Source organism: Parambassis ranga, chromosome 19, assembly GCF_900634625.1.
Source record: "Parambassis ranga chromosome 19, fParRan2.1, whole genome shotgun sequence".
NCBI lineage: Eukaryota > Metazoa > Chordata > Actinopteri > Ambassidae > Parambassis > Parambassis ranga.
Genome location: NC_041039.1, coordinates 19,684,292 through 19,711,198, shown reverse-complemented (window position 1 = coordinate 19,711,198; position 26,907 = coordinate 19,684,292). Strand labels below are relative to the sequence as shown.

The 26,907-nt window shown below is 41.5% G+C and overlaps 2 protein-coding genes across 3 annotated transcripts; both read right to left on the bottom strand.

The window, feature by feature from the left end:
* Positions 1 to 3,878: 3,878 nt before the first annotated feature.
* Positions 3,879 to 8,921, bottom strand: taf3 (TAF3 RNA polymerase II, TATA box binding protein (TBP)-associated facto). The gene is made up of 7 exons (XM_028431871.1): positions 8,553 to 8,921; positions 7,835 to 8,077; positions 5,667 to 7,489; positions 5,502 to 5,584; positions 5,149 to 5,416; positions 4,964 to 5,070; positions 3,879 to 4,646 (listed from the first exon to the last, which is right to left on the bottom strand). Exons 1-7 carry the CDS (start codon positions 8,716 to 8,718, stop codon positions 4,532 to 4,534), a joined length of 2,805 nt encoding a protein of 934 aa, XP_028287672.1. The 5' UTR covers positions 8,719 to 8,921; the 3' UTR covers positions 3,879 to 4,531.
* Positions 8,922 to 10,887: 1,966 nt separating this feature from the next.
* Positions 10,888 to 26,647, bottom strand: tasor2 (transcription activation suppressor family member 2). Of its 2 annotated transcripts, none has more exons than XM_028430674.1 (23): positions 26,515 to 26,647; positions 26,062 to 26,210; positions 25,837 to 25,932; positions 25,649 to 25,721; positions 24,288 to 24,379; positions 23,985 to 24,122; positions 23,295 to 23,428; positions 23,196 to 23,212; positions 23,010 to 23,109; positions 22,806 to 22,900; positions 22,586 to 22,692; positions 22,246 to 22,318; positions 22,070 to 22,141; positions 21,006 to 21,988; positions 19,592 to 20,693; positions 18,446 to 19,193; positions 17,848 to 18,304; positions 12,969 to 16,229; positions 12,445 to 12,567; positions 12,206 to 12,359; positions 12,008 to 12,113; positions 11,697 to 11,878; positions 10,888 to 11,584 (listed from the first exon to the last, which is right to left on the bottom strand). In XM_028430674.1, exons 1-23 carry the CDS (start codon positions 26,546 to 26,548, stop codon positions 11,487 to 11,489), a joined length of 8,394 nt encoding a protein of 2,797 aa, XP_028286475.1. In that variant the 5' UTR covers positions 26,549 to 26,647; the 3' UTR covers positions 10,888 to 11,486. The 2 variants fall into 2 exon arrangements, with proteins under 2 accessions (XP_028286475.1, XP_028286477.1); XM_028430676.1 differs by having other exon boundaries at positions 18,446 to 18,761.
* Positions 26,648 to 26,907: the final 260 nt, after the last annotated feature.

Genomic DNA, 26,907 nt, shown 5'->3' with positions numbered 1-26,907 from the left:
TCCTCGGGTTTAGTGCAGCAGAGCGGCGCCCACCCCCTTCACTGACTGTGGTGGCTGAAATAATCCTCTCTGACAGCTCATCGTGCGCTAATGCATTGTGCTGCCTGCGGCAGCCCAGTTTGCAGCCTGTAAAGCTGTGTCCACAGCAGCACTCTTGCACTAATTGACACCCATATCAGGAAAACTTGGGAAAATTGGACATGGATGATTCATTCTCACTGTCAGAGGTGGGGGGGGGGGGATTGGAGAGAACATCACTACAGTTGCCACAACATCTCCTCCTGGTCCAGTCTTGGTTTGGTGGCTTGTTTCTGTGGATGCTGGCACGTTAACAGTTCCAAATAGTGGCCATGGAAAGCCAAATAGATTTTCTTTCAAGCCTATCCGCTTAACCGGTTTTTATTCACCACCGAGCTCCTGCACACACTGTTGGTAAACACATTGTCCATTCAGAGGTGTGAGCTGATAATAGGAGGCTCATTCGGCTGATAATAAACCAGTGGGTGACAGGTAGAAAGCATTCTGTGTCGTTGTCATTATTATTATTAGTGCAAAGATATACATACAATCATTGCAGTCATTAACAATATGGGATTATATTTCAGGCTACACACTAGGGCTGAAATTCTTACAGTGCACAGAGATGTGTGAGCCTAGCAGAAGTCCTCCAGTACATGGTATACACAAACACCTGCACATAGTTTTTCACATTCAAATACACAATGTGCACTGATAAGCTGACGGCAGAGCATGTTTAAAAGACTGGACACAGCTCATAGCATGTTAATTTGCATGGGACGGAGCGTGTGTTCTGAGCCGTATGCGAAGAGAAGGAAGTGAAAGCAGGTTTTGATGAACATATTCTAAAAATAAGCACTTTGAATTCTGCCGTTAATGCTGTTGAAATTTCAAAATTCAAAAGTCATTTATCGCAATTTTCTTTTCACAAAACCCAGAGGAATTAAATCTAGGTCTCATTCTCCCATAGGTGTTGTGTCCTGTTTAGAGTAATGTGACATTAAGAAGGGAAGTCATCTGAAACAGGGTCATATCAGCGCAGTGTGCAGAATCACAGTTAAAGAGGAGCAGCGTGAAGAAGATCCACTTCCTCTGATCAGGGCACCAAATCCCTCTTCATTTCAGCCCCACTCTCTTCTACTGACATGAATATTTTAAACACTGATGTTGAAATCCAGCTCTGTGTGATGTGTTGCTGCATGCTTAGCATGACTGTCGGAGCCACAGGCACAGAATAACTCAACGTCGTCTTTCTTCCTGCTCTGATCTGCCAACATAACCAGAAACGTACAGCGTGTGCTAATCCTTTTACAGCTGACATGAAGAAGATAAAATGTTATGGTGTGATACGCAGAATGCATTTATATAATAATACAAAGCTGTATTGCTGTAAGAAACAGCCACATCCTTTAGAGTGAAAGACGGTTTCAGAAGAAAAACATAAAGCACTCATGGCTGCCATGTAATAAGTCAGATAACAGCACACGGTGAAAGCGCTGCAGGTGGCTTCACGATGAGCGAAAGCTTTCCCTTTTTACCACTCCTGGGCCCCCCCGGGACTGTTCAGACAAATAAACGTCTGTGTTTTTGTGGGTGAAAACTGAAACCGTTCCAGCTTGGTGAACATTGTGCTTTGTAGCATATTGCGAATGTTAAATACTGTTTGTATGGATTTTCACACGTGAGAATCAAAACTAATGTTACACATAATATAAGGCAGCATATCAGCCTTAAGGCAGCCATTTTAATTATTATACAGCCTTTCTGCCAACAAACACACTACAAGTGTAAAGTACCTGTGTAGCACTTCCTCCTCTAATTCTGTGATGGCCTGCATGAGCGCTCACATCTCATATGATCAAACAAGATACGCTATATAAAAAAACGTCAGCTTATTTTGCATGGACAGAAGTTAGTTGACTTCCTCTTTCATCACACATCATTTTTTCCACTTCCTCTTTCATTTGGTGTTATCAGAGGACAATGAGAGGCAGAGAGAGAGAGAGAGAGGGAAGTGAAAGTGAACGCAAAGTGCAGAAAACTTTTACCATTCATATTTAATCCAAAGTACTTAGGTGACATAATGCTTATATGGAAATGCAGTGATGAATTAAGGTAAATGAATGAATAAGTGAGTGGGTGCATCACATATTCCTTCTATAAATTAGCAATGGGCAAATAGGACAAGAAAATAAATATGAAGTCCAACTTATGTCTCATTTGTAATGACCAAAAACAAAGTGTTTATACCTTTAGTTGTTTTAAAATTTAAATTTAAAATGCCTAAATCTTCCGTTCACTGATAACTGGGTTTGTGCTAAACCAGATGGAAATAACTGCTGTCTGTTTCCAAAAATGTAGGCAGTAGAAACACAGTAAAGCTGTTCCTTCGGTGCATGTCACTGATGACTGGTACTGAAACCGTCTGCAATTACTTCACTTCAAAGAATAGAAAAAGATCAGAATTGCAGAGGATGAATCATTAAATGTCAACTGATAACCCAGAAGAACTTTGCTCTACAATCTGTACAGCACATGTGTATGTATATGTTGACCCCATATTTAGTTATTTACTGGCTCTCGTAATGGCATGTTTGAGAGATAAGGATTCCACACCTGTTACATTCATACTTCAAAAGCACATTTTCATGTGAAGCCGCTGTTGTCAGGAGCTGCTTGTGTCTGTGTATAAAGAATGACACCCTGTGGTCGCTTCAGGGAAAGGCAACGACAAATCCGTTCCAGAAGGCACAGAAGACACCTTCACTTCTCCACGACCTACAACAAGTAGATCTATTAGCCTAGATCTGGCGAAAGGAAAGAACAGCAGACAGCCCAACCAGAACCGGACCAGTCACGCTGGAAAAACATTGTCATCCCATATATATATCAGGAGTTTCTGAGAAACTCAGAAGGATTTTCAATGCACATCAGATCCCAGTACACTTTAAACCCAGCTCTACACTGAGACAAAAACTGGTCCACCCCAAGGACAGAACTCCCAGGGACAGACGGACTCTGATCTCTATATTGGTGAAACCAAAACAACCACTACACAGAAGGACGGCACAGCACAGGAGAGCCACCTCCTCAGGACAAGACTCAGCAGTTCACCTCCACCTCAAAGACAGTGGCCATTCCTTTGAGGATAATAATGTCCAAATCCTAGACAGGGAGGACAGATGGTATGAAAGAGGAGTCAAAGAAGCATCTATGTGAAATTAGAAAAACTCTCTCTAAACGGAGGAAGAGGGCTGAGGCATCAGCAATCACCTGTTCACAGCTCTGTCCTTTCATCCCTTCCTAGCAGACTTCACTCCCACTCAAGCTCTAACAATGGGCCGTCAACTAGTCCTGCACATGGCCCAGACAGTTTCTGGTTGTTAACCAACTAGAGGGATCTTAAGTCATGCGAGTTCCTGCAAGATCCACCCACAGAGGTCCTGAACACATAAAACTCAGACTCCCAACCAGAACAGTAGCAGACCTGAAGTTGTCGCCTGGGGAAGTGGCGAAACGTCTTCAAAAAACAATCCTCGAGTCCAGTTCATTGAGGACCTTTAGTTCTCCAAAGGTGCAGGTGTGGGCCTATGAGCAGCAAGTCAGCTTCAAATCTAGGATAATGAACTGCACAGACTGGTGCAAAAGAGGATTCTGGACATGAACAACAAAATAATTCATCTCTGTTTGTGAAAAATATTATCTATTTTTGTAAATCTGCTGCAAAACTTCTAAAAGAAAAATGTGAGGATTGAAAGTCAATAAGGCAGCACAGAAGTTTTCATGGTAAGAAGACTTACGACTTAAAGTCTGTGAGCACACAGACTGTTCACCTTTAATATTGAAATATCAGCGAAATGAATTACATTACAAGCACAGCTACAGTATAACTCCGGGACTAATCCATATGAAAAAAAAAAATAAAATAAAAATACAAACTTTAAATTTAAAAAAATGTACAGAAATTACAGAAAATGATTTGATTTAAAAACCAATGTTTGAAAATGGATTTAAGTTGGAATCCTAAGAACAAAATGCACTTGGCTTGGAAGTTGGTATTTACACATTTATACATGCCTGATGCCATCATTATATACATGACAAGTGAATGGTACTGCAGAAAACTGGAGAGAGGTCTGATGAAGAGGTTCTCCCTTCTGTGGCGACATGACGTAAAAACTCATTTACTGCTTTATGACAAGAGTTGAGCTCTGATATTACAGAATTTGCCTCCTTACATGGACACCGCTGTCAGGATCTCCGACACACTGGACACCCAAAACAACAAGCAAACAATTCACATGAGAACTAAGGCTGGACATGTGCTGGTTAAAGCCTTTTTTTTCTTTCTTAGCAAATCACAATGCATCATGGCTGAAGTCAATAAAAAAATCATCAGATGTTACCATCAGCCACAATTTTTTACTTTTTCTTATTTTACAGCATTGCCATGAGTGTTCAGTGATGGCTTTAGTCCAGGAAAGTCCAAAATATGTGCTTTTTTTGCATAGTCTCAGTGGGGTTTGTGTTTCTTTTTCTTGTGTTTTTTGTCCTTTTTCTTGCTGGAACATTTATTGCAGAACCACGGCTGGTCCTCTGGAGGTGCTGCATGGAGCCCGACACAAGGCCTGAGCAGGCAAGAGAGGAGGAGAATTCACGATCATGGAAAGACAATGAGAGCATTCAGTTTGGTATTTTCACACGGGCCTATCAGACTAGTCAAATCAGTGTTTTAGAAAAACTTAAAAGGTGTTTTAACGTGAACAGAATAGAACTGAATTTATGACGGGAATAGTAAAGTTACAGATGGAAGTGCACCAGAAAAGGCACCAAGATGAGTATAAAAAAAAAAAACATACCCAAAACTCACATGAGGACCAAACTATGTAGGTAACCATCATAGAAACAAGGGCTGAGAAGGGAAAGGGGGGATTGGATCTCTTACCAGTGATACCAGTCGTCACAGTCATCACATCCTATCATAGGACTGCCGTCATCAGGTTTGTTGCATCCAGGACAAATCCAGATCTGGTTGCCCCATTCGTCTCGAATCTTGGATGAATCACAGACATCAGAAAGCATTAACAACATGAATACTCAATACATAGAAGCCGAAGTGAGAGCACTCACCACGTATGTACTGACAGTCTCAGTTACTACGCTGCGGACCGGTGTTTTGATAGAAGCTGGAGTAGAAAGCATAGGAGAAGGAGACAGCAAAGACAACGAAGGCAGAGGGATAGGTGGAATTGGTGAGGGAGGTGGAGGCAGAGTGGGTGGGGAGAGGATTGGGACCGGCGGGGGTGTTCGAGGACGATTCCCAGGTCCCGACTTGGCAGCGGGGGTCTTGGGAGCTGGCATCTTGGGCTCTGAATTTGGAACCACTTTGCTGATAACACTGGTGATGGACAGAGACATGTTAGTGTGAACATAAGTCTTTTCACTCTACATAAGTTACCCGGTGTGGGGTTCAGGGTCCTTACATTTTGTCCTGGCCTGCTCCCACCCTGAGAGTCAGTCTGGGGATGACTGGAGATGGTAATGTCAACGGAGTGTCCATTTTCACCTGAGGAGATAAGAAGCATGAGTACATGTTTCATACGCATAACATAGTAATGGTCATTATCATAAAATGTAAGGAAGGTTACTTTTTCCAGTCGAATTCTCTCCTTTTCCTTCTCTTTTTCCTTTTCTCGTTTCTCCTTTTCCCTGTCCTTTTCCTTTCTCTTCTCCTCTTTCTCCCTCTCTTTCTCTTTGGCCTTCTCTCGCTCCTTGTCCTTATCTTTCTTTTTCTTTTTCTCCTTCTTGTCTTTCTTCTTGTCCTTCTCCTTGCTCTTTATGTCCTTCTCTTGAAGGATCGGGGCCAAAGGAGGCAGCATGGAGGGTATGCGCAGGCAGGTCGTAGGGCTAAACAGTGGCTGGACGTCACCCAGAGCAAACGGAGACAATGCAGATGGTTTCTGCTTGTCATCCTTGCTCCTGTCTTTACCTTTGTCCTTCTTATCTTTGTCTTTTTTACTTTTTTCTTTATCCTTCTTTTTGTCCTTATGTTTCTCCTTCTCCTTCTTAGGAGCATCTCCATCTCTTGATTTTATCTTGATGGAGCCTTCGGGCAGAGTAAAGTCTCGCGGCAAAAAGTGTTCATCATCCTTCATTCCAAACTCCTTCCAGGGTATCTTGCTGTCTTTAGAAAACTCCTTGTTTTTATCCCTGTTCTTATCCTTATTCTTCTCCTTGAGCTTGACCTTATCCTTTTCCCGGTCTTTGTCTTTTGGCTTGTCTTTCTCTTTCTTCTTCAACTTCGTTTTGAGCTCCTTCTTCAGCTTCTTCTTGACATCTACCGATGAGACCATCTTGTTTTTCTCCTCAAACACTTTGAGCAGAGGCTCAGGTGTAGGTGGAGATGCTGAACCCGAGGACACATATTCCGATTGGTTTTGAGGAGGTACAGATGGACCCCCCTGGTTCACCTTGCGTATAACCTCATTGATCGAGTCATCCATAGTCCAATTTCCCTGGCCTGCCTGTAAGTGGAGTTGCATTGACGCGTCTTTCAATAAGCTGCCCATCCCAACTGGGGCTTTTGGTGTAGACGTCTCCATAATGGTCAGTCTCCTAGGGCTGGAGAATCCATTGCTGTCCGAATCAGAGCCTGAGGAGAAAGCAAAGGGATCCGGCTCCCGCTCTGCACACGCTCTTGCGATAACAGCATCAATGGAGTCATCGATAGCTGCATTATCAACTTCTAGTTTCTTAAAAGGACCCTCTCCCCCTGCCAACTCCCTATCCTCTACATTCTGACGCATATGAATGTTCTCCTTGCCCATTCTCTCACTCAGCGCAGACAGCGGGAGCTTATGCACACCATCTGTCTTGCTTTGAGGTTGAGGTGCTTTAGCTGAAGCCATCTTTGGGCTTTTTGGGCTTTTAGGACTCTTTGTCCTGCCTGGTGATTTTTTCCTTTCCTTAGATGGTTTTGGGGAATGGATGGGACTGCCAACCATCTGAACAGGGAAGACCCCTTTAGGGGACTTAGTCCGTTGTCTGCCAGGGGACGAGACCTTAGGCTTTCTTCCTGGAGTTGTCAGGCCCTTTTGATCAGAGTGTTTTGGTACAACAGGCTGAGGTCTGAAGGACGGCAGAGTCCCAGATGGTATTTCAGGTGACAGGGGGTCGAGGCTGTCATGAGAAGGCAGGATGCCTGGGGGAACCCGTTGTGGATTTAGAGAAGTAAGGGGCTCCCTGGGTTCAACTCCCCATTCTGGGCTACACCCAGGGTACATGCGTGGTCTCTTCGAGGTAGGCATCATGCCCATAGCTGCATCGGGACTATCCAGGTGCCTTTTTAATGGGTGGTTTTCATCATTGACGGTCTCGTCTTCATCCAATTCCTCCTCATCCTCTTCCAGTGCCACCTGCATAGCTTCAGCTGAGGTGCCCATGTCAGGAGGAACCTCTTCCTCTTCTTCTTCTAGAGAGGGAAAAGACAAACGTTGAGCACGACTCTGTTTACAATTAAGTTCCAAATAAACACAACACCTTCTTTAACACAAATACACAGATTTTGAATGATTTTATTCTTTTAAAAGAAGGCAGAAATAAATAAACTGGGCACACCAGTATTTCATTCATTTAAAATTAAACAGATAACACAATAATTAGAGCAAAGAACTGGATGTAAATACTTTCAGATCAACTTTGGATGAATATAAATCATCATTTTTTACAACAAATCATGGTACAAACAGCGATAACACATAAATTATTGAAAACTCAACACATAGTGCACAAACATAACAATGAAGTAAATACAAACCTTCTTGTAAGGAGACCAGAGGTGGCATGTAATCTGGAATGTAATCCTTCCTTTCCTCTGCATCTCGGGCTCCAGGTTGAGGAAACTGCAGGACGTTGTTTTTACTGACAGGAAAGAGCGGCGTCTGATGGGTGAAGGGCACAGGCTCCAGGTTGTGGACGTAGTCTTCCAGTTCGCTCAGACTCACCCCCAGCAGCCTGAATGCCTGGCTGACATCATCTAGGACTGGATCTGTCCTTCCATCTAATATGCAGAATAAAAACAAGCTATTAAATAACCAGGGTTTAGATGGAGGCTAGTGATTTGTGCTGCACCGGCCATTAGAAAAGAATGTATTGTAATTCAGCAGTTTCACCAAATTTGGCTGGTGTCTAATGTCACACACCCTCATGCTACACATAAAATGAGTTGCCCTGACAGAAGCAGGAAGAGATGCTCAACAGGTCTGCTATCGGTGGGGAGGAATATTTACACATACAATCCTTAGTTAACCAACAAATGTGATATGAACTACTCTCGATTGTCAAAACAGCTGGAAATACTATAGCCTATTAACAACAAAACATGGAAGCTGCTCAGCTTTGTGGCTACTGTACTTTTTGACACATCAACCTTATGCTAGGGGGCGCTAGCTGCGGATTCAGTCAACAACAACGTGATCGAGTACTTTAGGTTAACGGGTTTAAAAAGTAATCAGAGTACAGAACGAAGCACTTACACAGCTCAGAATACCGATGACAGACTCTGGCCAACTGCTGGATGTATCGTTGCAGCACATCGGACAGCAGATCGCACGCAGTCAGCTGAATTGCATCCCAACCGAGAGCCTGGCAGATCTGCGCCACCGAAACGCGCAACAGCGAGCGGGCATAGCTCTCGCACATCTCGCTGACTTTGTTACGGTATAGATCCCGGTCAGTTCCTCTTCAAAATCATGCTCCCTGACTTCATGTTTCACTAAACCCCCCGGGGGGCTTGAAATAACCCGCTACGGCGGTTAATTTTAGACATCTACTTCAGTAAATATATTGGCGCTTCTGCCAGAGTCGCCATCTTGTTTCCATCGATAGACCCATCCCCGAAATCTAAGCTGCACATGCGCAGAAGCGAGCGTCTGCCTCCACACAGCTCTGCAGTGTTGGAGCGGATCATTGCTGTGTGAGCAGGCGCAGGAGCTGTGGCTCTGTACGCGGTGCTAGCATGTAGCATGTAGCATGTAGCTCAGACTGCAACATTTGAACAGCTGAATGACAAAATACTCACAGGTTTCATAGTCGGCGTCAAGTCAACGTGCTAATACCATTTTCACAGAAACTATATTAACGTTCATGAGTGTCGGTTTCCGCTTTTGACCGCTGAGTCACGCCACGTTTCTGACTTCCGCTGCAAACAATGTGAATAAGTACATTTGTTTATGGCGAGTGATCTTACTTGCAATATATTCTTAATTTCAGTTGTATGTATATCGAGCAAATTCAAGAAACTTATTCTGGTTTTTTACAAACTAAGATACATTTTTTAAACACAACGTTAGCCTGCACTTTTTAACCTCCCACACTGGGTGGTGCTGGATTATTACAAAAACATCAACGTAATGGTTCTGAGTGACAAACACATCAGTTTAGGTAAACTCATGTTGTATTTATTTATTCGTTTGATTGCCGTTGCTAGGCAACCAAACTCTTGTCCTTCACCCTTTTTCTTCTTTTTGACATTGACCGATTTCAGCCATTCAACTATCAAAATGTTCATCTCACAGAGGACATTCCGGGTCAACTTCATTTAAAAAAAATATATATATAGTTTTTCAAATATTAGGCAATTTCGGTGTCATTTTTAACATGGGAGTCTATGAGAGAGCCCTTCAACGAGGGTCATCTGCCAAATGTATCTCCTCCTACAAAGTTCAAGCTACAGACTCCATCTTAGTCTTAAAACGCTCATTAGATGCTGCTCTATCAAACTTGTATTCAGAATTTTCTAATTCCAAATCGTTTCCGCACGCCAGGCTCTCAAAGTTGGAGTAATTTATTTGGGGTCTCCTCTGCTGTTACCATGGCTGACACACAGAGGCATACAAAGCTCTGGATTGCTCAGATTCTCCAGCAATTCAGAGCAATCCTTCACATCAGCATTCAGAGCAATGCTTCAGCTGCAGCAATCAAACTTGCATTTTCTTCAGGAAATGCCCTTTTCTAGTTATTTATGATAAAACAGTACAATGTAAAAAACAGCATTCATTTAAATGAGCACAGTATTAAACATAATTTGGCTAAAGGTAAAAAAAAATAAAATAAAAATGGCAACATTGCTGGTTCTATGAAAACGATTCCTAAGAAACATTATTTATTTATTTATTATTCTTAGTATGTATTAGGCAGATTAGTGTCCTTGCCACTTGCCACCACTGGCTGATCAAACACGTGCAGCCTTTGGGGACCAGCCCTACTCATTTGTCATTAAGATGTATATAGACATTTGTAGGTTAACACACTAGCTGTTGACTGACTGAAAAGGAGGCGTTGACATCTGAAATCCACCATTATCTTTGTCTCAGAAGTGTTCAGCGAGGCCATCAGTTATTGCACCTGCCACAGAAGGTATTCATTAACCCTCTCTTGCCCGTTGTTGACACATGCAAAAAATAGAAATCTTTATAATAACAAAAAGAAAAGTTTTGTTGTGTTTGTTCCTATGGTTACTGTCCAGGCTTAATGGTCATTGGATGCATTCGTTTTTATGTTATCTTCATACACGACAAGCTTGTACATTTGTCATGCCACATTTACTGTTATTTTACCACTATAATAAATTAAATTTCGTCAATTTTTTAAGTCCTACAGCAAGTTTAGTGTCACACTGACTCTTTGATGATAGATCTAAAACTACAGAAGTGCTTTTTCTTAAACTTTTATTATTCCTGAATAACAGTCCTAATAAGGCCCAGCATTTCAATGAGTTCTCTAATATAAAATAATGCTCATTGTATGCATCCACTTCGTCCTTTACCTGTGCACAGTATGTGTGAGTAGTGAGATGTGAACAGTCAGAACCATAAGTGCATATTCTTTATGATTCTTTAAAGCAGATCAAAAAAGCTTTTTATGTTCAGTCATAACAAATAAAGAATAAGACATTTCTTAATGATGTTCAACTGTATGATAGAACAATTTAAATATATGACATAGCACAGCCTGATGTAGCTTTGTTGTAATGCTTCAAGCCGAACGGTCTCGTACAGTCTGTGAACGCGTCTAACTAAAAATGAATCAATTCAAACATCAAACAAACGCAATGCTGATTGTGTTGCAAATGTCAAAATCACCTTCTGACAGATTAACAATACATTTACAATAAAAACACACTACAATGCAAAAATGTATTCATACAGCACAGCTGCTGGCATTTTAGCATTATTGTCACTTTATCCATTAACTGAATGAAAATTTATAGCATGACCAAAAACTGTCAAACCATCGAAATAAAATGACTATCGCTGCATACAAAAGAGCAGAACCGTTGAACTGGTGAAGTGATATGAAACAATAATAATACTACAATAATTAGTATGATTTAAATAATAATGACAGATGATTGTTTTTATATAATGTGTGTGCATAAAAATAGCACCGCTCCGAGTTACGTGGCTTGTTTAGACTGTGAATATTTCACTTGGAGACTCTGTCAGGAAAGAGTTCAAAGTCAATGTGAAAATCCCATTCTTCTCAAAGGCACTGTCTGTTGTCACATCTATAGAAACAAGAAATAAAAAAAGACATTAAACCTATTGCACTTCACAAAAGCAAATATATTCACAGGTTAACTCAGGACAGAGTGCAGGAACTAGTAACTAATATCTTACCAGTTATAAAAACAGGGTAACGAGATGATATATTCTGGATCTGCAAGCGGGCCAAACATGTCAGATAGTCAGGCTGTGGTCTGGACATCTGGTCACACTCATGGTAAGGCAGCACTCCCAGTATTCCTGCATCCTGACCCCAGTAAAGAAGCTGCTTCTTCTCCTTGGCCTCTTCATTAAACCTTAAGGTGCATACAGGTAAAATATTTTAACAGGAAGTGATCGTTCCGTGTGTGTGAGCAACTTGCACTTTCGGTTCCTCTATGTGGTTACAAAATTAAACTTTTGCCTTAGGCCTAGTTGACCCATACCTTGCATTTTCCTTTAGCCGCCGACTGTCTCTGTAGTGCAACATCCATTTCCACTTCCCACTTCTGTTCAGCTCTCGCAAGATGTCAAACACTTTTTTCATGTTGCCTACAAATGTACACATATCGCTAAGTTAAACTGGTCATATCTCAAAACACCAATCAAATCACGAGATGGTAAACAGTTAGATTTGAACATACAAAGGCTGAGTGTCTCCAGGGCCGCTCTATCAAACATTATGAAACCGCCCCTTATAAAGAGCTCCTGATGAGTGAGGTTCACAACATCATTCGGTTGATCTATTCCAGCAAACTGCACACTCGGCGACTTCTTCAGCTTAAGCAGATGTGGGATCTAAACAGCAGAGTGGAGTCATTAAATAATAGTTACTTTTTCCATACCAAAGCTATGTCATCTTTTTCCCCAGCTGATCCCTTACCTCACAAATGTGCTCTGCAATGTCTTCGTTCCTGAGGATAATGAGTAAAGATGAAGAGCTATCCTCACCAAGGAAGAATTCAGGGGGCTGTACAGAGGTGTGGCCCTCTGCTTCCAACTGTGCCTGTGAGTGGAAAAAAATCAGCAACCCTTAAGTGTCAATTTTCAATGAGAGAGTCTCACATCGCTTCTATATCATAATTTCTGGACTATGAGCTGCTACTTTTTTCACACGCTTTGAAGCCTGTGGCCTAAACAATGATTTATTACGGGCTAATGGCCTCCAGGGCACGACTTCGGTGCTTTTAGTGCACAGGAGGGAGATGAAGATGGCATTCAATGACTTTTCTAGTAGGCTACAGTAACTTATGTTATTTTCGTAACCATGCAAGGTTTGTCAACCTTTAAGCCAACATGTTCACCTCAGGCCAGCACTGTAATGTAGGGATTAAAACACATAGGGTATATTTTGAGCATATTTTGGGGACAGGACTAAAAAATGTTTATTGGAAATATAGATCTCACCTTTGTTTCTTCAAAGAAAACATCATCTGTTGTGGCCAACACGTAGAATCTGTACTTTGTTTTACAGGATTTCTTCACAACTGAATTCAGATTGCTCAGAAAGGCCTCGTCCATTTCTCTCTTCATTTGATCACAGAAGTCAAAATGGTTACTTAGTTCAGTATTTGGAATCCTGAAGCCTTTTGGTTGAGATGGGAGTTTTCTGACGGCACAAACATCGTCCATTGCTGCTTCGTACATACTGGCACACTCTGCTGTCACTCCAGAGACCCCAGCATGTTCCATTGGGTTCTCCATTCCCTGAGATGATTCTTGGGGATTCAAAATGTTCTTTTCTTCTTTTGTAGCGTCTGCCGGGTGTCTTCTGTCAGACATGTCTACCTTGAATTTTTGTCCAATAAGTGACATGTCCAAGTGATCTAGTGAATCCTCCTGCTCATCCAGACTGGAAAACTGGACTGTCACAGGACTGGTACAGGACAATGTCACACTGTCATGTGTGTCCTGTTGTTGACCAGATCCCCTCTTTAACCGTTTCAAAATTTGTTTCATTTGTTCCGAGAAGATGAGGCACTCTTGCTCCACAGATGACTGAGTGATGTCTTCTTGTAGGCACCTCTGAGAAAGGTTCTCCAGAAAAGAGTAAGATCTCTTGCGACTGCTGTTGTAGACTGTGCATACCAGTGAGTTTTGAGGTGCCTGGTTGGGACCGTCATCTCTGATGCTATTATGTTTGTGATCTGAAAATGAAGCTGACAGGTCTGAGCAGTCTTTCCTAACCGTCTCAACATTCTCTTTCCTGACTCTCTCAAATAAACGTTGACCTTGGTCTCCATCAACAAGTTTAGGGGAACATTTTGCAGTTTCAAAACTTTTGATAGACAGAGATGGGGATGGACTGTTATGTTTGGAAATGTCACTCCCTTGGTGGTGAAGTGATGGACAAGAAAGCTCACGGTCTTCAAGCCCGTCATTATTTAGATCCTCAGAATGCCCACTTAAGATTTCATTCTCCTTCTCTAAGAGCGCTGAAGCTGGTGTGATGTGTGTGACCATTTGAGGCGGTTTGTTTTTGGGGGACTTTTCGATGTTTAGGTCTGCCTGACCTTCCTCACTCTTTGATGGTTTTACAGCCATGACAGGACGCTGGCTGTATGGACGGGGTTCATGATTTAAATTAGATTGTGGCACTGTTTTGTGCCAGTCTTGCTCTATATTTGGTTTAATTGCTTGCAGACATTCAGCAGAAGGAAGCGATCTGTACAAATGACAGTCTGCCTCTGAAGAAGCTTCCGGTTTGTCCGTTCTTTCAAAATAGTGTTGAGAAACTGCTGAGTCTGCTTTCTTTAGTTGTAACTTAACACCAAGTACTTCCTCTAATTTACTCTTAAAAGGTGATATAAGAAAGTGATCTGAAGATTCTGTTTGCAGGTCCTGTGTCACCACTGCTAGCGTTTCATTGCAATTTTTGATGTCCTTAAAGTTTAGGGCAATCTGGTTTAGTGGTAGGAAGGTGGGAGTGCACTTGCTGTTGGATTTTGACATTTGATGAAGAGACTCTTTCATATCATGTGTTTCGATTCGAGTGGATTTGTTAGTGTAGTTTGAGTTAGAGAGGAATTCATCTATACTTTGTAGAACACGGAGAGTTCGTAGCTCAACATCAGCATGAAGACCCTGGTATTGGCTGGAATTACTGTCAACTGTAGGTGTGTCACAATGATTTTGCTCGAAAGGCAGCTCATCCTTTACTGGTGTTGAACTTCTGCTGAGACTGTTGATGCTGGTTTCACTACCACCAAAAACAGAAGTGCTACGGCCAAGAGTAGAACAAGGTATATACTCATATGGTTGTTCATCTATAGTTGGAGTAGGACACCTGTTGTCAAACTCATTTTCTGAGAGCATCAGCTGGGTTGTTTCACTTGCATCAGGAAGTGATATTTCGTGAGACCCTTCTGGCATACTGCACGCCTCACTGTGCTGGACAGCATCAGGATCAGTAGCTTTACTGATACATGTTTTTTGTTCCAGTCCCTGAATAACTTCTTCAGCCTTGTCTTGTGACGGTGGCTGTACAATATTCTCTCCAATAAACGGAATCAGAACTCCACGGCAACTCTTGTCCAATGCCTCATTAGTTTTCTCTAATAATGCCACATCTATTGGAGTGCTATTGTTGGTCTTTTCCTCTCCCCCAGTTAATTCGGTGTCCTGTTCTTCATGAACAACATTAAGAGCAGGACTTGTGTCTGGCATTTCTTTGCTTTGATTTTCGGTTTCAACACTCTCCGTTGTCGGGGGAAGAGTCAAACTTGCACTCTCATGACATACAGCTGTCTCATCTGTCGATTTGTCTTCTGAATTTTCTTCAGCTGCAGCATTAGCCTGGATGGAGTTCATTTCTGATGGAGACTGGGGAGGCTTGTCAGGCATGGTACTTTGATCTCTCAATGCAATGCCATTTATGTTCAGTGTCTTTAGCATGATATCACAACCGGAAACCTTTGAGGAGTCTGCATGCAGATCCATTGGTGCCTGATGATCACTCTCTTTAAAGCGGTCCTCTTTTACTGAGTCTTGGTCATCACAGCTCATAGGTAATGGCTGATGACTCGAACCTCTGTCCACTTCCATTGCAGAAATGCATCTGTCTTTGTCATTACATCTGTCTTCATCTTCTTGTATTGTACAACGATCTTCACTTCCATTAACATTATCAGCCTGGCATGGTGAGACTGCCATAGGTTCCTCTTTTGGTATCTGTTTCTCATCGTCTGATCCTTCACCTACATGAGAAACATCTACGCTACCTTCTTGGCTCTGGTTTTCTTTTCTGTCACAGTGTTCCTGATTTTTGGATTCGGTTTTATCCAACCCATGTGTATGACCCATAATATCTGCATCTTTGCTGGAGTGTTTGACCTCATCCACCACAGGCGTCGATAGATCCGTTCCGTCTTTTTGCAGCACCTCTCTAGTTTTGGACGTTTCTGTGCCATCTTTCAAAACTGTGTTCTCAGTATAGCATCCATGTAATACCTGACCAACTGCTGATGCAGTCTGGAAAGAGTTTAACTCAACAGATGCACTTAATGGGCCTTCTCTTGAAAGGATGAATGTCCAATCACTTTTCAAAGGTTGAATATCACTTCGCTTCAAGCAGACATCTGTTTGAGGAGCCTTGTTACTTTCAAGGGTGGTTATTCCATTTTTCACCAGACTGATAACCTCTGCGGACTGCACCAACTTTCTGTAGCACTGGAAAAGACAGAATAAAAACAATGTAAAAATGTGGTTTTGTTCCGACATAACCAACTACACTGTTTCTCTCATTGTCTGATTAAATGTTTTGGAAAACCTTCTGTGATACTTTGAAGCTACATTTGCAACTGATGCACCAGCAATTCACACACAGTAGTGCTAAACACTCACAATATTAAGCTGATATCAGACTGGAAATGCATGTTTTATCTATCATCAGGATTATGCGCAAGCAGTCCTCCAAAGACTGCTTTCAGAAGACAGTCTTGTGTGTTTTTATACAGTTTCTTTTTGAGAACGTAGCTCTCCACCTGGTCTAATAGTGAACAGGTCATAATTGATCAAATGAATCCAAAGTAATCAAGTCTGGCAGAGAAATTTTCCCTCAGCTTAATCTCTTCTTGTTCTCTGTGACATCACTGTCACCCACTCCCTTAGGTGTGCTAAAAAATAGCAGCCTCCCACGACAGCTTGACTAAATATCGCAATCGACAATTGTATGAATTGATGACACCATTTACCAAACCTTTAAGCCCTTGGGAGGTGTGCTACAACTAAATCTACATTGCACTTGTTTGGACACAGCTTCACAGCAGCATAACAATGCTCATGGCATTCCTCCACCACCAAGAACAGAGCTGTAAATAGACTGCCACATAATGCAAAACTAAAATGTGGGACCTCCTGGCCAGGTGCAGTTCAGGCTCATCACGACTAAATGCATCATCTCCAATGCAAAAACCAGTTATATGAAATAACCAGGCAGTACTGTAGCTGCAGTATTTAATACATTTCTCCAGAAGCAAATGAAAACACAACACTCATCCTTTTATTTATTAGTGAGAACATCCTGTAATAGTTTCAATGTTTTATGTTCTTCACTGCATCTATAAGATCCAACTACTCATTGGTCAAGACACTGGCACACTTTCAACACGTCATCCTCCGCTTCAGCATCATCTGGACCTAGAAATACAAATATGAGGTTAACTTTGCATTCATGTAAAACTGACTGGAATGTTCATTACAAGAACCAACATTAAACAAAAACCAACGAGCACCTACCTCTTGCTAATGTCATCTGGTGGATGCCGCCTTCTTGAAAGTATCATAAATGGATGTTTAAATAATTCCAGATGAAATCCAGATTAGGTCTTCATACTTTGTTACCAGGAGTTTTACGTTCTCATTCATGACACCATGACCTGTTTTGGGTTTGGCAGTCTGTGCTGTGTTTGCATATTCTAATTGAAGTACCCAAACTTGAGTTGACCATGGTTCATGTGGCAGTGTTGTTCAAATGAAACGCACCACATTTCGTTCAGTGCTCGCCTGCCAAAATCACTCTGTGTGTGTACGAGGCAACCATTGGGAGCCATTATAAAACGCAGGGTGTGAAAATGTTCCCATGGGATTGTTACTTCCGATAACATTGCATTCTGCTGGAAGATTACTATACATTTTAGGTTTTATAAGTTTTAATTTTGCCAATGTTTGTGTGTGTGTATTGCTATATAACAAACACACAAACCTAAAGGTATTTTGAAAATCAAGACATAAAGCATTCAGTACATTCTTGTTTATCTCTAATGTAAAAGTAATCTTAAAACCAAACCTGAAAGGTGTTCACAGCCTGTTCCTCTTTTGGCGACGTCACAGAGTCTAATCTCTCACTCGCTTTTTTCTGTCCACTGGTCACCAAGGTCTCCTTTCTGCTGACTTGTGGGTCTGTAGCGATGTCTTCTGCATTGGAATTCCTCAGTGACAAATCCAAAATCACAGATTCCTGGTTCATCGCAGCAATGTCTCTTTTACTGAGGTCCAAAGCGCTTGAGGTCAAAGAGACTGAAGTGTTTGCTCCACTTTGGAAAGAATCAAATGAATTGGCCTTGGGATCAGAATTTGCAGAGCCTGATACCACTCCTCTTGGAATTTCCAAAGAACTGCTCTCTGTAATGTTTGAGTCAACATGAAAGAATCTGGCGGTTGAACGACTGTAAAACAAACCTATCCACATGTGAACGATGAGCCGCACCTCCTCACTAGTGTCTTGAATGGAGAAATCCCAAGGCCTATTGAAAATGTACAAAAATTAGCTACACTGATGATAAAGTTATCCGAACTAAATATCAAAGTTCTCACTAAAACAGCAGTAGTATATTATGCTATAAAAAGTTCTTCTTAAATTTCTGGAATAAACACAATGTACATACCCATGCAAAGCCCGGATGACAGTTCTGTCCTTAGAGTCACATGTAAACTTGCTGTCAAGACTAAAGTCATAGTTTTCTGGCCATTTTCTTGTGACTTGAACAGATCCATCCTTGTCAACAAAGGTGCGCGAGTCTCTGAACTTTTGCTTGTGCAGCATGAGTTTTTTGAGGTATTCTGGAGTCCTGCTGTTTTGTGCGCTTCTGTTTTCCTGTCTGACAGAGGGGTGTAGTGTACTAAATCCATCGCCATACACTGTCTGCTGATGGTGCAGAAATCCAGTAGAACCACTTACAGGGGATACCTGGAAGGGTGTACCTGGCAAATCCAACAGTAGAGAGGAAGATGGGGGCAATGAGTAAGCATGTTCTTTAGATACCAAATCAACTAATTCACTGTTTCCCACAAGTTGTCTTGGTGAGGGAGACTCAAGAGTCTGTGCGTTTCTAGCAGTAGGTTGCCTAAGCAGAGCATGAAGAACTGAATCTTGCTCAGCTCTGGTAAGAGCTTTTTTAAGGTCACACTTCTTCAAACGTGTCTCAGGTTTTCTCTCAAGTGCAGGGTTTGGTTGTGGTGGAACCTGGTCATTACTGGCACCAAGTGCCAAGTCAGCAAGTAAGTTCAAAGCATCAGTAGATGAGCAAGCACTGTTCATTTTTTCCTTAACAGTCTTCCTGACAGAATTATCCCTAGTACAGTCTTTGTGTTTTTCACTGGCAATACAAGTTGGAGTTTGAAAATGCAACCACCCTGTGAAGACAAAACAGAGGAGAGAAAAAGAAAATGCATGAAAATAAGAAGTAGCACATTGAAAGCTTTTGAAAAATACCACTGTATTACTACTTAGGAACCAACATTTTAGTTATACCGTTGTTACGAAAAAGGTGTTGGTTTATTAAACCAGTAGTATTATGCCTAATATGCCTATTATGGTAGGAGTTTGATAAAACTAGCAAAAGCAGAAGCAAAGAAAGAGCAAAAGCCACCTAAGCGCTAGTAAAGACTTAGCAAGGTGCAGAGATAGCAAGCTCAGGACAGCTGAAAGAGCCGAAAGAGTCTGTTAGTTCCAATCCCATGCAGGTAGACATTTTACACATCAAGGACAAATAACAAGCATTTCACATCTCAGAAATTAAAATATGACTTACATTTCTGTTTAATGAACTCTGCAGAGATGCCTTGGTGTTTCTTGAGAGTTTTAATCCTACACCCTCTTGGGAAAATGGATGGAGGCTTTTGTATGATTTCAGTCTGGTCCGAAATGGTTTGTTCTGGTGTCTTTGTCAAGTCTTTTCTTTGCTGAGCATCTACAGTTTTTTGTACCTTAACTGATGTCTCTTTAGGCGTCAGTCCAAGGGCATAAGCAAAAAGAGGGTCAACTGACAGCTTGTTTGAAATTTCCTTGACACCAATGCAGGTGTCCTTGGTAGCTGCAGTATTACAGTTCAACTCCTCAGTGTCCACTTTACCCTTCTTGAGACATGGCTCTGTGTTTTGGGAAGTATTTGCTGTTTCCTCCTTTAAAAGACACTCTGTTTTTCGCTTCCCTTTTAATAGCACTGATTTTAGCTTCCCCAACAGAAATTCATAATGTGTTTGAGACTTTCCTGAACTTTCCTCAATGGCTTGTGAAGGAGGATTGTCTGTGCCACTATCTTTCTTTGAAGAATGTTGATTAGTCTCCGGGCTCAAAGGTACAGAAAAACTGCCTTTGTCTGTGTCACTGACAATGTTGTTTTGAAGATGGCTTTCACCATCCTTGGAGACGGTACCCTCTACTTTATCTACCACCATCTCTGGAGCAGTGGTAGAGTTTTGATCCATCTTGACAGGAACATGAGGACTCACAGGAGCATCAAACAACATTTTATCAGGGCACTGTTCATCCTTTGTAGACTGGAGCTTATCCTTTAAGGACTGGATCTTGTTAACAATATCTACAGAGCCATGAGGAACCAAGATTCTTCCACATTCGCTGATAACTGGTTTTAGGTCCCAGCGCTCTGTTTTCCTTCTCAAAGGATAGGCCTCGAGTTCCTTCAAAATGGTGCTTTCCAAACTTTTGTCTGACTTTCTCCCTCCTGGTTCAACCAAACCAACAGCAGCAGATCTCAAGTTTCTCGTTTTTGATGATAGTCTCCCAAGTATGCGTTTGTGCTTTTGTAATTTCCTTGAATGAATACCCGCGGGTTTCCTTAAATGCAGGTTATCCAATGATCCGTCAGTCTCCTTCTGACCGTCAGTCTCCACCTGACCGTCAGTCTCCTTCTCCTTCTGACCGTCAGTCTCCTTCTCCTTCTGACCGTCAGTCTCCTTCTCCTTCTGACCGTCAGTCTCCTTCTCCTTCTCCTTCTGACCGTCAGTCTCCTTCTCCTTCTCCTTCTGACCGTCAGTCTCCTTCTCCTTCTCCTTCTGACCGTCAGTCTCCTTCTCCTTCTCCTTCTGACCATCAGTCTCCTTCTCCTTCTGACCGTCAGTCTCCTTCTCCTTCTCCTTCTGACCGTCAGTCTCCTTCTCCTTCTGACCATCAGTCTCCTTCTCCTTCTGACCGTCAGTCTCCACTGGTGCTGTGACAGTCTTTAAACCGGGAGCCTTCTTCCGTCCTTTGAAAGGTCCCCTCCGCAGTTTCTTCTGTTGTTTAGTGAGACTGGTGACCTCAGGATGATCCAAAACCTTTTTAGTTCTGTCAGTATCATGACTGAGAGAGGTCACTTCTGCCGCTTGCAATTTGGCTCTAGTTGAAAAGTCAGACAACTGAAATTCATTATACTTTGCTGTGGCCACAGGGCTGACTGCACTTAGAGTCTCATCAGTGACACTGTGCTCTGCTGAAGTGATGCTGACTATCAGCTCCGCAGGAAGGTCATCTGACGTAGGAGTAAGCAGATTTTCCTCTACCTTATCACCACTGTTGTTCTGTTCAGTGAGGTCACAACATTTTTGAGCGTCTTTGGAAGCATCTCCAGCCTGCAAATCATTCATTACAAAATTCTGAGGCACAGCTATTGAGTTATCTCGTGTTTCTGCAGATATACCGCTGTCCACAGATGTTGCCACATGAACAGGAGAACTCTGCTCTGGTAACTGGTCTTCTAACTCCACATTAACAGCATTAGCTGGTGCCTCTGGAGATGACAGACAGATATAAACATCGTCGTCAAATTCCTCTCTTTGCTCCTCCCTTCCAGCTGACATGATTTCTGAAGCCTTGGACAGAGGCAGTTGAAAGGAGGCTGGTTTGCTCAAGTATGACTTCAAGCTTTGCCATTCGTTGTTAGTCCACTCAGGGGATGAATAGAGGTGTTTGTAGGCATCTGGAACATCATACTGATCAGGAAAGATGCTGACCTCCCTTGAAGGACTTAATGCCAGTCCAGGATTTATCAGTACTGCGTAATTCTGCATATGTTGCGTCAATACTTCACACAGTTCTTTATTTGGGTCGAAAGGTGTTTTTGCTTCTTCACCCTCTGCATAACTTAGCACTGGTAGAAAACGAAGGATTTCAGATGAAATGGCAGGGTTTTTTCGTCCACACTTTGTGTCTGTAACAGTTCAAGAAAAAGTGTTTTAGTTTCTGTTTTTGAAATGGCTGAACACACATCAAATATAAAAATATTTCGCACCTCTCACTATAACCCGTGACGATGGAAACACAAACAAGACTTGTAGGACCTCAGCTGCACTGGAACCAGCATCTAGGAAACAAAACATCAGATACGTGCATGATGTGTAGCTATTTATCTAAAGATAACATTTTGCCATGCAAATGACACGCTACGTGGTCATTTTTATATCTTACCATCATATGTGAGGAAATGGGAGGTGTGCAACAGGATAAGAAACCCGCCATCATTTAGCGGGATAGTGAGAGCCTGTGTGAAAATCGGAAGTGGTTTGTTTATGTCAGATATCAAGCATATGCACAAACTGCACAGAAGAGAACAAACTGTTGTATTGTGTAAGATATTTTCACAGCCAAAACGTCATGACTTTTAGTACTTACAACCTATATACTATGTAATTTTGTTCTGGAACCAGGCCTGTAAACGAGTTGTGTTTTCTAGGATTCCTATCAGCATAAATTAAATACTCTACATTGTCCATTATATGGAATGAATTATTAAGTTTTAGAAACTCACAAGATCTTTCTCTTTGATTGCACACAGAAGCAAGTTAAAGGAGCTGTTCTTTTCCACTTCGGTAGAAACCAACTCATACAGACTGCAGTACAAGCTGTCCAGGAAGACTGAAGGAGAGAAACAAAGCTGATTTATTAATGATTCATTAACTTATCCAGAAACATATGTTTTTTATTAATATTCAATGTAATCCACACAAACTATTTAGTTTCTGACAGACCTTCACCAGTGATGCACGCTTCAAAAACAGTCCTTGGCAACACCTTTTGCAGGTCTACCATAGAAATGGCTTGGTTACATTTCAGCACTGGGGGCCTTAAAAAAATGAGGAAAAAAAAAAAACAGGTAACTGTTTAAACTCTGAATTATCCCAAGCAAACGCAAATGCAATGTGTATATACACATATTTACACATTTAACTTACAGTTTTGCAGGGATTAAAGCTGTTGTCATGGATCGTAGCCCGACACTGTAGATCTGGCTGCCTAACTGAAGCTCACCGCTCCAAGGCAAGTAATGACAAACTGGAATCAAATGTTTAAATACAAAACTATTACAAATGTTGTGCACAAAACCGAGAACATTAGATTATTTGTATACACACACTTACCCGTTTCTTTCACCTCACTAAAAAAAGAAAGGAACCATTTATCAATATCATTTAAATGTATTCAAAATGTGTGGCTTTGCTATGGATCAGGTACTGTACCTTTTCTCCTGGGGTATTACAGGTGTTGCTTTGGTATCCGTATATGAAAATGATACAATACCAAATGGACACGTAGCACTGGGACACTGGGCTGTTTTATTGCTTCCGTCATCTAACAGTTCATACACATAATACTGCAAGACCAGAACCAAAAACACATTTGAACTGCCTGTCACTCTTTCGTTTTTGTTTCTAAATATGCACTCATGCATTAAGGTGCTCAACAGAATTGATCTAACAAGCACGTGTTTACAGACAGACAGGAATTACCACCTCAAAACCACACGGTAATGGCCTCTATACACTGTGCGATTTTTATCAATCTTATAAGACCGATCACAGGTTACGGTGTATAACATTATGCAAGGAGGAGAAAATGTGGACGCGGGCGACAGGTCGTAGCACCTGTCACACTGCGAGATAGTCATCCTAAATTTCTGACACGGCTAAAATATTATCTCTGGTTATCTTTGGTGGCATGATGCTGACAATGGCCGACGTAGAGCCACGACCAAAGATGGAGATCCATGATTCTCCTACAGTGGTTTTGCAATAAAATAATTCTAACAAATGTCTAATAAGTGTGTCACAAAATCGACTACTACGCTGTTGGATACAACATGTCATAATATCAACTTCAGAACTTTACAATAAAGGCGAATGAATCTATATGCTGAAATGTTTGCTCACCTGAGTTCTCTCAAAGGCAAGAAATGAGCTGGTTTTGGCAGAAACTGAGGGCAACTGTTCCGACACATGGCAGTCGAACCCATCAGAGGGTGTCATGAAATTCTGGGTGTAGTTCTCTGAAACTCTTTTAACTTTACCCTGTTAGTAAGAAAAAAAATGTAATTATAATAGCAGTAGCAGCAGGACATCTTCATATTTTTTATATATATATATATATATATATATATATATATATATATATATATATATATATATATATATATATATATATATATATATATATATACACACACACATATTTACCTTTGTCAGCCTGATGATGGCAATGTATCCAGTTTTCCCATTATACCAGTGATTTTGATCCAAACAGTCAGAGTACATCGATATGTAAACGCCTTGTAAAACACAGAAAAATATCATTTTATGGGAAAATAGGAAACTGTTTATTAGGACTGAAGAGGCTTATGATAAACAACAATGTATAACACGTGACTCTGAAGTGCTAGAAGCCCTTTGGCCTCGTGGCCACACCTAGAAATGTGAATCTGTCACATTTGTCAAGGACACACCTCGTGTTGTTTAACAACTTCCTGAAGGACTTCAGCTGACGCAAGTGGACATGTGGACAATGGTTTGTTCTAATATGATGTGCAAAGGCTTTAAATGTAGCAAATATATGTTGTTCTGTGAAGCTTGATGTTTCCCTGTTTTCCCTCATGCATTCACATATCTTCCAACACCGACTCTTTAAAAGGGGTAGTGTTTAAAAAGCTACAACTGAGCTATTAACAATAAGGCTTCAGGACCTGCTTTCAGTCATACATGAGCAAGCAGTGCAAAACTGGTCTGACAGGTTTGTCGAGTCTTACAGTCCCTCGGCAGCACAGTAAAGAAACACAACACTAACTTTTTCGGACTGAACATGATTGTTCTAGGGAAATAAAACACTGTTGAAGCAACACTGGAATCTGCACTGGGACGTCCAACAGATCAAAACACGAATGGATCTGAAGTCAAACAGAGATAACCGTAGACAAGCTGCAACAGTCACATGCACGTGACACAGTGAGGCTCTTGTTTTCATGTTTCAACCCACAATGCTTCAGTTCACTGAAAAAACAGCCCCATAAAACTAACTTAAAAGCCAAAGTTTACACCTAAGGATTTCTTTACTTATCACCACTCAGTGTGGGCACATGTGTAACACAGCAACTCTTTACCAGGCTACATTACAAATGTTCAAGACTAAACAGATGAATTCTGACAGAAGTCACTGTTAAAATCGAACCTTTCTGCATCCAAACCACTGCCGATCCCAGCCAGCTTACATAACATAAAGTTTCAGTTTCCAACTTGGCAGTCCCTTACTTTCACTTGTATACATTCATAGAGGTCTTTAATTTGCTTTCACTTTCAAAGGCACTGCAGCACTGGACAATCAACAACAATTCTCTCGGCTGGATTTGGACTACAGATACTCGTCCTGTATACGACCATCAAGGTAATTACTTGACATAAAATACTTTAATTTAATAACAAAACAAAAACAGTATATCTAAGCTACAAGTAATCTTAACTGTGCTTCCTGCATGCCAGCCTAGCAGCACATTTTAAAATGACAGATCGTAGAATACTATTGAACTGGGGCGGTGGTCATAATTTACCCTTTGAAGGATCTCCCAGAGTTGTACATGTGCCGTTTCCAGTGAGTACACCAGTTTCTCCGAGTGCATGAGCCTGTGAAGAGATTGAGGGAGAGAAAAAAGAAAAAGAAGAAAAAAAACAACATGAGAGAGTCGAGGAGACTTGATGGAACATGCACTTTTTCCTCAGGCGTGTCTAGATTCTGTACCTTGTCGACATCGTCGAACAGCAAAAACCCAAAACATTCATTCAGGTCCTCTTCTGTGTAACCGGCTTGTCTCCTGTTTGCTCGGAAGGTATTGTACTAATCAAAAATGAAAGGTACAGACTGTTGAGCTGTGCTGCGTTTAAAGGGAGTTCCTGTTTCTGATGTTTGGCAAGTGAATAATACACAGAATTTAAAAAAAAAAACATCAACATGACAGTGACTGACCTTCTCTTCCAATGTGGGATTCTTTACCAACACAGCAGACTTGTATTTAAAAAACTGCTTGGACTCTTCATACAAGTACGCACTTTGAAGTGGAGCCAAAATACACGTTTGAAAGTCGTCAGAAGCGTCTAGCACAGGTATTAAAACACCTAAAAGTGGATTAAAAAATTATAAACATCAACACACTGAATACAAAGGACACTGGAAAATTACAGCAAACTGCAGTTTGGATGTCAACCAAAAAAAAAAAAAAAAAAAAAAAAAAGTCTCCGGGACATTTCTCAATCCTGGAACTGGATGTTCTGTGAGCTCTAATGTTTTTCTGTCCCACAACTCAACATTACTGGGTTAATATTTCTGATATATATACATGTGTGTGTGTGTGTGTGTGTGTTTAATCCGTTCATTACTGTTAAAATGAAAGTCACCACACGAGGGGGGAGAGCTCATCACCTTTACTCGAGGCACCACCATTTCCACTTTCCATTGCTTACGAAATCTGTCGATCTCCCTTGTCCTGTCGTTGAAAGCGGTGGTCTCTGGTTTTAAACATCAAGCCCGCAGCACATTTGTGATGAAATGCCATCCACACGGCAGCCAGCAAACCTTTCAAAGTCACTTGAGCTGTCGCCGCAGTTTGGACAGACATATTAATGCGACAACCAGGAAGTTGGAGAATAACAACACACGGTCCGAACACGTAGGAGGCAAATTATATCCACGTAGATCGACTTTTATTGTCCCCCCCGTTTCAGAAGTCGCACAGGCGTTTAGACGCGACAGCCTCTCGGTCTCCGGTGTGTTTCCATGCTTGAGTCAATCGGCGCATGTTTAGTCCGCTTCGAA

Excerpts from the sequence above, each read along its gene's own strand:
- taf3 (XM_028431871.1), bottom strand. The coding sequence starts at position 8,718 with ATGTGCGAGAGCTATGCCCGCTCGCTGTTGCGCGTTTCGGTGGCGCAG. Across the intron at positions 8,078-8,552 it reads TCATCGGTATTCTGAGCTGT|ATGGAAGGACAGATCCAGTC; the intron begins GTAAGTGCTTCG and ends TCTGCATATTAG. Across the intron at positions 5,417-5,501 it reads GGAGCAGGCCAGGACAAAAT|TGTTATCAGCAAAGTGGTTC; the intron begins GTAAGGACCCTG and ends GTCCATCACCAG.
- tasor2 (XM_028430674.1), bottom strand. The coding sequence starts at position 26,548 with ATGGAAAGTGGAAATGGTGGTGCCTCGAGTAAAG. Across the intron at positions 12,114-12,205 it reads CCTGGAGACACTCAGCCTTT|GCAACATGAAAAAAGTGTTT; the intron begins GTATGTTCAAAT and ends GTACATTTGTAG. Across the intron at positions 11,585-11,696 it reads TTACCCTGTTTTTATAACTG|ATGTGACAACAGACAGTGCC; the intron begins GTAAGATATTAG and ends TTGTTTCTATAG.